We start from the raw sequence: 13905 nt of genomic DNA, 5'->3' as shown, positions 1-13905 counted from the left end.
TTTTTTTTCATTAAGTCAATGGTTGTTACTTCCCGTTACAACATTAACATGTAAAATAATTGTGCTTTTTGATTTTAGGCGGTTCAATGAACTTCAATCGTGCTTAGTACCTCCACTATTGGTACATCTACCCTATTCCAGATTTCTGTGATAAATTCGAAGAGTTTTGTCAGATGTTTTAAAAAAATAATCTGGAGGTCGTACAGGTGAATTGTCCACAAAAATCGTTTATAAAATTGATTGTACCCCATTTGGCATAAAGTCGTAGAGCAGAAGGTCGTTTGACATAATGGTCGTTTGGCATAATGAGTGATTCAGAATAAATATCAGTTGAAAACAAAAAATATGTAAAAAATATAGCCCCAAAGAACAGCCTATGTATAAAAAAAAGGTGAAATTTATTTAAATTTTAATTCAACAGTTTTATACCTACCACCATTAAATTTAAGCAAAAATTACATAGTGACTTCACCAGCATAAAACTTCAGGAATTGCGTTAGGATTTAATATACAAATATCAACAGTTGAGAATTCGTTGGAATGCCAGCTTTTGCTCAAGACGTATTGACAAAGATTTCGCCAAAAAATCCTCCCGATGTATCAACAGTAATGCTTTCAAAAATGCAATGCCAAGAAAAATGTTCAAGCCTTCCGACAGAGATTTTGCAAAAAAAAATCCTTGAATTGTTCCGTCAGACAATTTCCAAACAATTCCATTGGTATATGTTCGACAAATTTCGTTGTTGATTCTATCTAGAATTCACATACAGTCGCCTCTCCACTTCTCGATATCGAAGGGACCATCGAGATAGGGAGAGATCGAGACAAAGAACAATAATTTAATGAACACTAGATTGAAAATCACTCCGTTACTAGGAAAATAATAAACAAACAAACTTCATTTCGAGTTTCCAAATCGTTCTGAATGGCTTAAATCTAGTCTAGTAACCTTTGATTATGTTCAGATCGACATATAGAGAGAAAATTGAGAACAAACAATCAACAGGAACACATCGTGATATGGAGATATCGAGATATAGAGGATATCGAGATATAGAGAGAGAAATCGTATGCAGAATGAAGGGACCGCAATAATCATCGACATAGGGAGAGATATCGAGATGTAGAACATCGAGATGTGGAGAGTCGACTGTATTATAATTGATGTTACTCTAAGAAACCTGTTACACCTTCCTTAAGGTATTCCTTCAGACATTTTTCAAGAATTTTCTCCTAAAATTTCGTTGGAAAAATCATTTAAAATCAAACAATCCAATATTTTTGAAGCATTTAGGGAGTCGATGCCGGTTATGTTCCCTGTGCGTATTATGGACCCCCTACAGAAAAAAAAACATAAAATAAACACTCAAAGCAACCTTATTCCTATGAAAACCCACCGGAGGAACTTCGATTGCATTGTTAGTCAGCAGTTTCAGGCAAAATATTTGGGTTGAGGCGCATAAATACAGACATTTGAACAGTTTTGTAAATGAAACTACACAAGAGGGTCCATAATACGTATTTCCAGGTGGGTCCAAAATAGGCACGTCGGCAGCGAGCCGGATTACATGGGAATCAAATGGAGGGTCCATAATAAGAAACGTCAAATTAGTAAACATTGGGAGAGTCCATAATAGGCATTCGGACAACAGTTTTCCAAATGCATATTTTGCTGGAAAAATCGTATGGTTATGTATGTTTTATAGGCGTACAAAGAGGTCAAAACGTTGAACTTGTTGTTAGACACCACAAAACGTATATGCGTCTAAGATATCATTGCGGAAAAGCGTCGAGAATGAATTTCAGCTACTAAGGGGTCCATTACAAGCATTGAAACCCTATATTGGATATATAAAACTACCTAGATGGAAGAAATAAACTCTGAAAAATAAATTCTTGATGAAATATTGAGGAAATCTCTCAGAGAATGTGTGAAGTATTACCATCAAACGGGGCTTCTTTAGACATTATTTCCACATTCTTCAACTTCGAGGATTTGTAACTTTTAGAATTATAGATAGATAATCATAATTTCTTTATATAAGGTACCCCGGGGCAAGTGAGAATCCGGGGTAAGTGGGCGTTTCGTCATAGCTCAACTAGGAAAAGTTCTTCATGAGGGTATTCTTCTAGAAAGTTAAAGATACAATGACAAGGAATGTAGTTAGTACTAAACATATTGTTATTTTTATTACCATGTGGTTCATGTAACAGTTGTCAGTTCAGCGCCATTTTCAACTTGCATGACAAATTGTGACACGTTTCACGGCTTGCATTGACTCGCAAAAAATATATGTGTTTTAAATCGAATTTCCATCAGTAAGCTATATTTTTTAGTATTATTACAAGCTGCTAACGATAAACCAGTATTTTGTTTTCATTTCATATGAAATTTTCGATGCTCTATCTTACCCCAAAATATATTTGTACCTGGGGTAAGTGGGACCTATCAAAATAAAAACCAGAATCAAAACTTTTCGTACACGTTTCATACATTTTGCTAGAGATTAGCACTAAAACATTCAAACAAATGATTTTTATCAAAAAAGATCAACCTAAAATTACGTTATTGCATAAGAGGGAGAAGAAAAGTGTTATTATTCTTTATGTTTTCATTAATTTTTTATTTTTGAAATACGACTTCAAAATTGAACAAACACACAGCTGAAATTTGAAATGCATCATGTGAACGATTACTTTTCTATGTTATTTGAACTTTATTTGTTATTTCTACCAAACTAAGTAGTGATGGAAAACAATTCCATCCCATAAGGTGGTTTTCTGCCATGCATATAAATAATAACAAAACATATTTATAATTTCGTCAATTATTAATTGTTTATGTGCTACATTTTAATTAACAACTTATTAATGATATATTTTGAACATGTTTAATTCCTCTTTACGCTTTTATTGAGGAATTTTCAGTTAATATTAAATGTGAGGTGACATACTATTAAATAAAGGGTTTTTTCCTAAAACGTTACGTATTTTATGGTTGATCCCTTTTGTACATCAAATATGTACTTAAAATTAAAATCTATGACTTATCAATCCTATTATTGTAATGGTTGATTTACTGATGTGGATTGACGCATGAAACTGGATGTGTCCCACTTGCCCCGCTTAGCGAGGTAACTGCGTCCATTGGCTCATTCTAAAACTTTCTTCCAAGGTTTTCACAATTTCGAAATTATTCGAATTGCATGAAACTAATATGCACACACCCGCAAATATGTTGCCAAAACGTGATTGTGTTGATGGATTTGAAAAATATTGACATTTGAAAATTTTATTAAACAATTTGTTTGAACTATCGTTTTTTTCGTTCCCACTTGCCCCGCGGTACCTTATTTAAGTTGTGTATGTATGTAACAAATGTGCAAAATTTGAGGCAAACCCACCAAGAAATAACAAAAATGCTTGAATAGCGAAAAAAGTGTGTCCTTCAAGACAAAAAAGTTTAAGTTGTGTATGTACGTATCAAATGTGCAAAATCTGAGGCAAACCCACCAAGAAATAACAAAAATGCTTTAATAGCGAAAAAAGTGTGTCTTCTAAGACAAAAAGGGACTACTTTGGACATTTTCAGAAATTTTCACAAATTGGCAATAAAATGATTTTTCCTCAAACATTTCAAACTGATTCTATAGATTATCGTCCATTGTGATGTCATTGAACGTTTTTTCATTGATAAACATAATTTAGAAAATTGCAAAGCTCGAAACAATTACGCATATATAACAATTAATTTCAGCAAAACATGCTATTCACAATTTTCAGTTTGCAGTATAAAACTTTATCTTAAATGGAACTATTAGTTACGAGAGCTTGATTTTTAAGTTGACAAATGAGTAAAAGTTTGCTTTTGTAATATGCTTTTAGCTTTTTAGCAGTTTAGAGTTGGCTTAAGAGTAGTTTATTTTAGAAATAGAAGGATGCAATTGTCTTATTCAAATTCATGTAAAATATGACGGAAAATATTTTTTAGAGATTATGTTGCGAATTTTCCGTTGGTACGTATTGAAATATGTGTGTTGTATGTCTTTTCATATTTCCAAACATTTATTTTATTGTTTTTATGTTGTAAAATATACAAACCAAAACATTCTAATTAAATAAAAGTCGTAAAAACAAGACTTTTAATCAATTATTTTATTTAAACAGCATTTTTTAGCAATAAACTATCACAACTTTTTATGAAACATAACGATTCGCTAGTTTTTTTATGCTCCCAATAACTTTCCACGAGTTGGGAAAAAATCGAACCATGTTTGCATAGCCAATGTTTTATACCTTGTGAATATTTACATGGAATTTTTTGAAATGTTTTCTTGTTTATCCTGTTATTGTTGATGTTGTTCCAAAACAATTTCATGCTTAGTGGTAGAGCATACATTGGTTAATGAAAGAGCTGAAGATACAAAATTGCTCAGATTAATATTTATGCTTGCAAATAAATTCAAATGGTGAGTGTCCAAAGTAGCCCCCGGAATCAAAAGTAGCCCCGTACGACGTTATTTTATTAGGCTTATAACAGGCCCTCCATCAAAAATCCTAACTACGCCAACGGATGACTTCTTTCAGCTGTGGAGGTAGAAGATGGATGGGTGGCGGAAATGGCGGCTGCTTTTCATAAATAATGTGACACAGGCACCGAAGGTTGGAGCAGATCGGAGGACAACGACGACGACGAAAATCAGTCAATCCAATCGAAGCGTACAGGAACGGAACAATATTCACGCTGCGACGAGGAAGACGACGGCGGCGGTGGCGGAACAATGATCAAATGATGACCACTTTGGAGATTATGTAACGGAGAACGGAGATTAGGCTCCGGTTCAAGAAGAGACGACATTGTTGAGGCGGCCGGCCGGCGTCGGCACTTTTGTCGTTTGAGGCAAGATTATCGCCCCGTTTGATCCTGATCTGGGGTTATTTCCTCTTTGCTTCGGTGCTTTGAGATTGGCGGCTGTTTCGGGCATCTGTTATCAATCAATGCGGGTTTATGAAATTGATGCGACGAGCTTCGAAGATTGATGTTGGATGAATTGGCGCCGGTCACATGGAATAATTTTAACGAAAATGAAAAAATTGCTTGCCAAAAACAACTTCAATTTTATAGTTTAATCATTGTTCAAATTGAAAACCTAACATAGATCAAACGCAATGTTTCCAAGATTGACATATATCACATACATTCAAGGATTGTCCAAAGAAAATGCCGTCAAGATTGCGATTATTTCATCTTGCTTTATGAAATTTATTAAATCGATTAAGAATTACTGTGAAGAATCTTCAATGTTGCAGAACTCCTGGAGTTGTTACGGGTTACAAGTTCTGGAAGAACTTCAGTTACAATGGACATGGGCATTGAAGGAAATCTTATAAGTTGTTGTTGTTGTTGTTGTTCGAGAGCGACTTTAACCCGAAGGTCATTCGTCCCTTCACCCTTATAAGTAACACGTGGAGTTATCCCTTGAGGATTACGTTGAAGTAAATAGTAGATTTGTAGGGAAAATGTTTGGCTTTACAGAAACCTATAAGTTTTCAATACTAATTTTTAACGATTATTGGCAAAATTCTTGAGGGAAAGAAAAGTCTTGGCGAACCCTCAATTAGATGTTAACCAGAGATTATTTATGAAACTTTTTGACACAATATAAATCTTTTCGCATAGAAGTGAATAACTATTATTCATTTGAAAGAGGAGTGCGTGGCTTTCCCTAACCCTAAAATACTTTTAGATTCCTACCTGATAAGCAGTAACAGCAACAAACTCCGTCTCCGGAAACACAAACGCTTGCTGGGCAGCCCACGGAATCTGCGACGGGTCCGCCGTTCTGATGATGTGTATTCGAGGCTGATACTTGTGCATGCTGGTCAGCACCACCTGTAATACAAAACAAACCATGTATTATGATTCCAGTCCCCGAACGCTGATGATCATAATCAACCTTGACGGTCCTATTCTCATCAGAACACGATAAGCAACCGTACAAAATGGTTACCGTTAAACGAGGTACCACCTGTAGTGGTTTAATGTTGGTCAGTTTTAAAACCGTACCAAGGTTGTGTGTATTTGTCTTCTATTCAGCTAGTTCCAAAACAAGAAACAATATTTGCACGGAAACTTGTTGTGATGCCGCATCGAAACGACATGTTTCTTGCAATGATTAGTAGATTTCATATGATATTTTTTTCGGTGGTTGGCTGTAGACATAGTTACCCCGTTTGACGGTATCGAAAACGAGTTAAAACAATCATCGTCCATCATCTCAACTTACATGTCCATTGTTGTCCAAAGTGTTATTGGTGAGCTTCACCTTGTTGAACACAATCGGCTGGGAGGCCCAATGCGTACCGAGGGCGGGACTGTCCGGATGAAGGCAGAACCGTTGCGGGCTTTGTGGCTCGGCGCCACCCGCCGGAACCCATTGGGATCCGCTAAACTTGAACCGACAGTCGCTGATGGGCATCATCTCGAGCAGCACGCAGTAATTGGTGTCCGCGTCCAATCCGTCCACGGTAAGGCGCATCGAGGGAAACATTCGCCTGTAAGGAGAAAAAAAAGAAAAGCAAAAGACACATGTGATGAATGAAATTAAGGCGGAAGTAAGACGACGAACGGCGACCAAACTGTTTGCGGGTCCGCCTCTATCAGTCAATAATAATCATCTCGCCCCTTGTTGTGAAGTTGGTTGGTCATCAGCACCCACTCGGTCATTTTCGGAGCGCTTTCTTACCGGTTGATTTCCTGTCGCCTGCCCGAGAGAGTGGTCTCTCTTAAGCATACAAACTTCCTCTATGAACTAGGACGTCATTAACAAGCACCTCAACCGTCCAAAAGGTCATAATTATATGTCTGGTTATCGTCAAATTTATGGTCTTCTAGTCACCTAGCAGGCCCGGGTGGCTTCGTTAGCTCAGTTATTGCTATACAGTAAAATTAACCATGCACCGATTCCTTGAAGAAGTGGCAATTGTTCTGATAGTTGACCTAGCTTGCGACACATCAAAGTCATTAATTTGCATATAATTTTTAGCATACCACTGGCCAAGTACCTATTCAGAATCATTATTATAATTGCTACTTTCTCGAGGTACCATCTCTAATCTTGAGTAAACTTTCTTAGACCTGGTTTACAAATTCATGAAGTTTGATATGTCGCAAACTAGACTTCAGAACCGCCAATAAAGTAGCCATTTCTCCGGGTGTCCAAAACAACACGGCATGTGGCCAAGTCATTCGGAAACGCCTGAACCACATTTCTTCATTTTGTTGTCGATCCTGAAAATTTGCAGTAATTTTGTCAAAAGACGCAATTTTGAGATTGATAATTTTGATCTAATGTGACGTCGGACCCGTAAGTGTTAAAAGAAGATTTTTATGCTCATTTTGGTCAAGATACCGGTAATCTTGTATGTTCAACAACTTGTTGTCGAGTCGTAGGTAAGCAGACATTCATTCACTAGGCTATACAGTAATTTTGTATCATTCCAATATACCATGTGATATTGCGACGTTATGATAAAATTTTGACAAATGTAACTACTAGTTTTGGAAAAATAGATCTAAGTTTTTCGGAAAAGTAGAAGCATGGTTTGAGAAAACTTCAAAACAACCATTCAAGTTTTCATATTTCTACTTAAGATAGAAAAACTGCTCGATTGTTATCAAAAAAATTCAATTACATGGGAGTGTAACATTCAAACAACTATTAAATTTTGAAGAAGACGATATGAAGATAGAGATAATATTATAAATCTGAGAAAGGGACTAGCTTGGGATTGAATCCACGACTTCCTGCTCAGGAAGCAAAATTCTTTATGTAGCTATAAACACTGCCCAATTAAAAAGTAGGATAACCAAATATACCACAGCTATAGAAAAATAGCAACTTTACTACTGCTAAGAAAAAAAATCATGAAACAAATGGATACAAAAATATATTGTAGCCTAGCAGCACTGCTAATCTAATATCAAACTAGGCTTAAAATCTAAAACCAGTTTTAAGATAGACAATCCGAATCATCTGCGAAGTTGGTGCCTCCTCGACGCCAGTATGCCTTATTATGACTTCCCTCTTAATAATAAAGTTTAGAGTAAGGTGGGGCAAAAGTTCGGCCTTAGTGGTATAATCAATATTTCCAGAAAAAAAAATTCTTAAAATATAAAATTTGGCGTGAACGTTTCTTACTTAAATAGCAGTCAAACTAGAGATGGACAAAATGGCTCATTTTAGTGAACGAAACCGATCCGAATTTTTCATTTTGAACGATTCAGTGGCTCAGTGGCTCGCAAAGAAAGAGCGAACGGAAAAAGAGCGGTTCAATCCCTATTGCGCGACATGCGTCGTACCTTCGTACCTTTCGCTCTCATTATTCGTACATTCTTCACCAGAAAATCACGATATACTCGACCGATTTCGCTTTGCTATTTTTTAACACTTTTTCTCTATACAGACACAGTAACGATGCGATCAAAGGATTTCATATTGTTGATATTCTGCTTTGCGAATTCGCATACGCGCACGCGTTGCATGACGCGTTCACCATAGCAGTCATTGATTTGCCCATTTTTGCTTTTTTTTAAATTGATTCTTAAATTGTAGAAGCCTTCATACCACTACGCATCATGATGCTGTATTTAGACCTTCTATTGCACCAGTTTATGAAGTTCAGAAGTACCGTCTTCGAGGTGGAATGGGTCAAAAACGCATATGTCTGAATTGATTGTTCGATAGCTTTCGTAATTTGACTCTTAAAATGTATATTATTCCAAATATGGGAATACGTTCATGCGTATGCATTTACAAGCGATTGGAACATATTTGAAATTCATTTACTTTATCACTGATCTATAAAAGTTTAAAAAATCGCCCCATGGAGATGGTGACATTCGGTCAGGAAAATGTAATTGGTCCGTAATAGAATCGATCTAAACTATAGGTTGATACTACATACCAACATCAATTTATATTACGGTGTAGCATGGTCACTTTTTTGTAAATATTATATTTGGATTTATTCAATATTAATGTAAATGTACACAAATTGTAATATAATTATATCAATAGTTCACTTAAATATATGCGATGTTCACAGTTTAAAATGAAATGCTCCTTTCAAAACCGCAATCAAAACTTGCATATATGTCACTTACTACAAATACTATCTATATTAATTAAAATGGAATGGTGTTTGTATGTCACGAAATGGCTTACGAACGGGTCAACGTATTTGAATAATTATTTCTCCGTTTTGTTCCTCAAGGGCTCCGACGTGTTTATATGTATAAATATCTTAGGATATTCAGCGGGAAAGTCGAAAAAAAAACGAGAGTGAACGGTACTGTTATTTTGTATGGGACGATCCATAGCGTTTTTCGACAGCCTACTTGATGGCAAGACGAAGTTTGCCTGGACCACTAGTATTGAATAAAATCCCTGTCGCCTTACAAACGACGTCACGAAACACAAATAAGTCTGTTCGCGAGCAGCATTGCTTCCAGAAATACATTCCTGAATGACAATTAATTCTGATGAGATGCTAGCGAAAGAGATAACGCTTCAATCGGTTCTCATCAGGGATTGAATCCTGAGAAAATTGAGAGACCCAGACAACCAAAATGTACGCATAACGAAATCACCTGGAGGCTTTGTATGTGCAAAATTTCACTTATAAGATGTCGCGAAAAGGCCTTCTACGTACAAAAGTGGAGGCGATATGCGTGCATATATTATGTGATGATTAATAACATACAATGCGAGTGTATAAATATTCTCCTGAACTAACCTGTTAATCTTATGCGACTTAACTTATGATAACAAATGTTGATATGACAGCTGCTACGAATTGATTCGACTTACTTTGTACGAGTGTACGGGGTGAAACAAAATGTACAAATGAACTCAGAAAAGAAGTGTTTTATGCGAGGAAATTCATCAATTTGACGAGTTTATCCACGGTGTTTTGCGGGTTTGATGTAATTAGTATGAATAAACGAGTTATAACGTGAACTTTCATGCGATTTCTGGTTGTCTGGGGAATCTCTCATCTCTCTACTGCTCTCTGTAACTATCATAATATGTACATCTACCCCCAATAGTTAACAAGCAAGAAAAATGGATTTTAACATCGCTCCCTCTCTTTGGGGCTCACGTTCACTGCACATATTTATCAGACTTGTTACAACTTGCGCTACATTGCCGATCATAGACCGCAACAAATGGGATGTTATTCTTCGCTGGGTTTGATCGTGCTTCAAAATCAAACGAGAGTGAATTAGTGAATCGTTTGAAAAGTTTTCCATCCGAGGACTTTCAAAAATTCTACTCGTCCATTTTGATCTGGACTGCGGAGGAGTCTGTTTTGTTGTGTGAAGAATTTTTGTTAAGGACTGTTCATTTTATAAAGTGGACACCTGGTTTATGTTATATCTCTTTTATTTGTTGATACAATCGTAATCGGTTTTCTGTGTATCGTTCAACTATTGTTCTGCAATGTTATGAAAATATAAAATCTTACAAAATGCTTTTGGTTGAAGATCTAAATAGTTTTTCCCAAAACTCCTAAGAAAATCTGTTCGCCAAAGTTAAGCATTATTTTTCGTACAACAAAAATCCTCATTTTTATTCACAAATTGTATGTTGGTATTCTTTACTATTCTACTAAAAGTAAAATCAATAATATTTCACCATTCTCTGACATTAGGTCACTCTAGTGATTTATTCTTTATTGCCAAATGTGCTGATTCACCATCTTTTTACTCTTAGTAAAGTTAAAAATTGGTTTAGATTTCTTGAGAAACTATATTTGTATACATGAGAGCTGAATCATGAGTTTTAACCGGGTTTTTGGGTGTAAACTTCACTCTTAATGTTCGTTTTATGAAAAAATCTCATCCCGGTTTGAGGGGAACTCCGGAAGGGAACAAATCGTTCCGACAAAGCGGCCACCACCATTTATGTTACCATGTGTAGAGGCCACGTGTCAAGCCATCGACGATCCCCATCGTCGTCAACCGCGTTATCATTTTTATCTGCGTGCGACACATCATTATCTGATTGGACCAAAAAGTCGTACTTCGTTACCGTATTTGGAGTTGTAGTCGCAATATCACCAGCGTCTATGCACTAAAACCGGAGTTCTCCTTTGCCGTCGCATTCTTCGTCCTGCACTTCTGCTTTGCCAGCGGCATTTATCGCAGCATTTACAGTTAGGTCTCCTATAAGTCGTTGCCACCCACAGCCATTGGTAACCATGTATGTTGCATGTTGTTTCTGATGAAACGAAAGAGTTAACGCGTTGTTTACAATGTTATAATAAACAGAAGATCCTCTACTATCTCATAGTGAAGACAGTTTTTATGTTGGTCCATTCATTTGCTTATAAACAACGAGCTACCCGTTAGGTTACCAATGGTTCTTAGGGCGAGATCAAAAGTTATAGAGAAATGTTTTTGCTGTTTTTGACCAAATGCAATCATTTTTTGTAGTGAGTTAATGCATTCCCAGTTACAGTTATTTGGTCTTCGCGTTCGCGTCGTTTTACCTGTTTTTTTCCTTTTTTTTGTACTCCAAGATAGACTGCCTGGGAAATAATCCTCTCCACTCACGTGTCTGAAGCGCACAGGGATATTTAAATAAGTGAGTTCTTCCAGTGATGATACTTGTGAATGGTGTAATTGTGTGTCGGTAGAACGACGGTCAGTATCAACTATTTTCGTGAATCGCTTAACATTTGAGTTTTCTGTATCATTTCCTAAATTGCTATTTGGACTCTTATAAAACAATCCCGCCCTGAGGTTCCTTGCCGAGCAAACATTACTCCACAGACGGTCTCCTTCGGAGGTGGCGCTTAAGCCGTCTGTTTTTTGAGCCAGAAAACGGAACAAGAGACGGAAACACTTAAGCCGCATTTTGCATGTTACAAAGGATAGCAATTTATTGTGCTTTATTGTGGACATTCAATTCAACTTATTCAGATGCGGTTTTCACTAAATGCAATCAAAAGGCTTCTAGTTTCATATGTTGGCACAAGTGGACCAGTTTAGTTCCTATGTCCGGAGTTATTCTGGTGTCCTCCTGGGTCAGGTCGGGTAAAAAATCGATCAACTTCCTTTTCCTAAACCCATCTATGTAATTTAACAGAAAACGAAAATTATGTATCCTCTTGCCAATATTGTGATATCGTGGGATTGGAGTCAAGGTCACCTTACGGTCCTCCGGAAGATTCGAAACATCCGCCAAAGTTAACATTTCTTTAAAATTGAACTAGAAGCCTGGCATTTTTTTTTTTCAAACGACTAACAATGATGAGCTTCAAGATAGAATACCATCGTTGCCTCGGTATTATCTCTAATGGCTATTTCTAGGTCTTCCGGAAAATCCAAATCAAATCAAATGAATATATCATCGTTTTCACGGTATTATTACTTATAGCCATTTCTTGGTCCTCCGAAAGATCCAGAACATCCGCAAGAGTGGACATTTCTTGAAAATTGAGATAGATAGCTGGGATTTTATTTTTCAAACGGCTTGTAGTGATGAGCTTTAAATTAGCATATCATCCTTGCCTTGTTATAATATATTATATTATATTTAATGGCCATTTCTAGGTCCTCCGGAAGATCCGGAACATATGTAAAACTGGACATTTCCTGAAAATTAACCTAGAGAGCTGGGATTTTTGGTTTCAAACTTTCAGTGATGAGTTTCAAATTAGCACAGCATCGCTGTCTCGGTTTGATCTCAAATGACCATTTCTTGTTCCTCCAGAAGATCCGGGACATCCATAAAAATGACTAATAGCTAACAATTTGTTGGTCAGCTGCGATTTCTTCAAAGCTGATTCTTCTGATCTTCAGGACGACAACTAGGTGGTCATTAAAAACCAGACGACGGTGACGACATTGACACGATTCTGAAACTACCAATGCAATTTTTTAGAAGAAATTGCAGGTATCTTGTTTAATTGTCAAGATATGTCCATTTTACTTAATTTTTGACATGACCATCTTCTTCTTCTTCTGCTTGGCATTACGTCCTCACTGGGACAGAGCCAACTTCTCAGCTCTAACCGCGGACTCTAACCACTCGGCTAAAAAAGGCCCCACATGACTATACAGTGACTATTATGGATGGCAATGTCATTGATACGATTCTTATATCACGAATGTGAATTATTTAGAAGAAATTGCAGGTCTCTACACACCAAAAAAAAATCTTAAATCTACATGACACGTAAGCTTTTATGTTTGTCATGCATAACGAGTTATAACAGAATATTCAACGAAAAATAATGTAAACTGCCTCATTGAATTCAGAAATACTTGCAATCTTGAGTGAGTCTGAAACATTTCACGATATTGTACCCAACATTCGCCAATATTGCTTGCTTTCTTGCATCTTAAATGAGAGATTGCAAACGAGGATCACAAAGTGGCCAAATAACAACAGAAAACGTTAATGACATTGACCTGATTCTTTAATCACATGTGCAAGTTATTTGTAAATTTGACATATAGACGTCAACAGTGGTGTCAGATCGTGTTGTAATAAACTCATATTTTCATGAACAGTGTTTCCAGTCAGTGATGTGATTCTAATCATGACCATATAATTAGATAACTTGTGGAGATATTGATTTTTTTTATGGGAACGGTCGTTAATCCCAATGTCGGTCGTGAAACGAAACATCGTGAAAAGAATGCTCACAAAAAGAAGGTGAAGTATACAAGGAATGTCGATTGTCAAAAAATGCTGTCAAGTGATTCTCATAAAATACAAAGGAGCAAACCCAAACACATTTTGTTGTATTCCCAACCGAATCCAGGGTAAATTAAGAACACTTTATTATAATCTAATTAATATAACTGAGCACCACTGTAAGTATGAACGA

General features: G+C 36.5%; 1 protein-coding gene across 1 annotated transcript in view; it reads right to left on the bottom strand.

The window, feature by feature from the left end:
• LOC5578071 (T-box transcription factor TBX6) overlaps positions 1 to 13905 on the bottom strand; it is a 133967-nt gene that overhangs the window by 23217 nt on the left and 96845 nt on the right. The window contains exons 3-4 of the mRNA XM_001663642.2: positions 6288 to 6555; positions 5756 to 5893 (exon numbers count right to left, since the gene is read on the bottom strand). Coding sequence (XP_001663692.2) covers positions 5756 to 5893; positions 6288 to 6555 — 406 coding nt within the window. The remainder of the gene's footprint in view (positions 1 to 5755; positions 5894 to 6287; positions 6556 to 13905) is intronic.

This window comes from Aedes aegypti, chromosome 2 (assembly GCF_002204515.2).
Source record: "Aedes aegypti strain LVP_AGWG chromosome 2, AaegL5.0 Primary Assembly, whole genome shotgun sequence".
Classification (NCBI taxonomy): Eukaryota; Metazoa; Arthropoda; class Insecta; order Diptera; family Culicidae; genus Aedes; species Aedes aegypti.
Note: the sequence above shows the minus strand (reverse complement) of the source record. Positions and strands in the feature narration are given on the sequence as shown.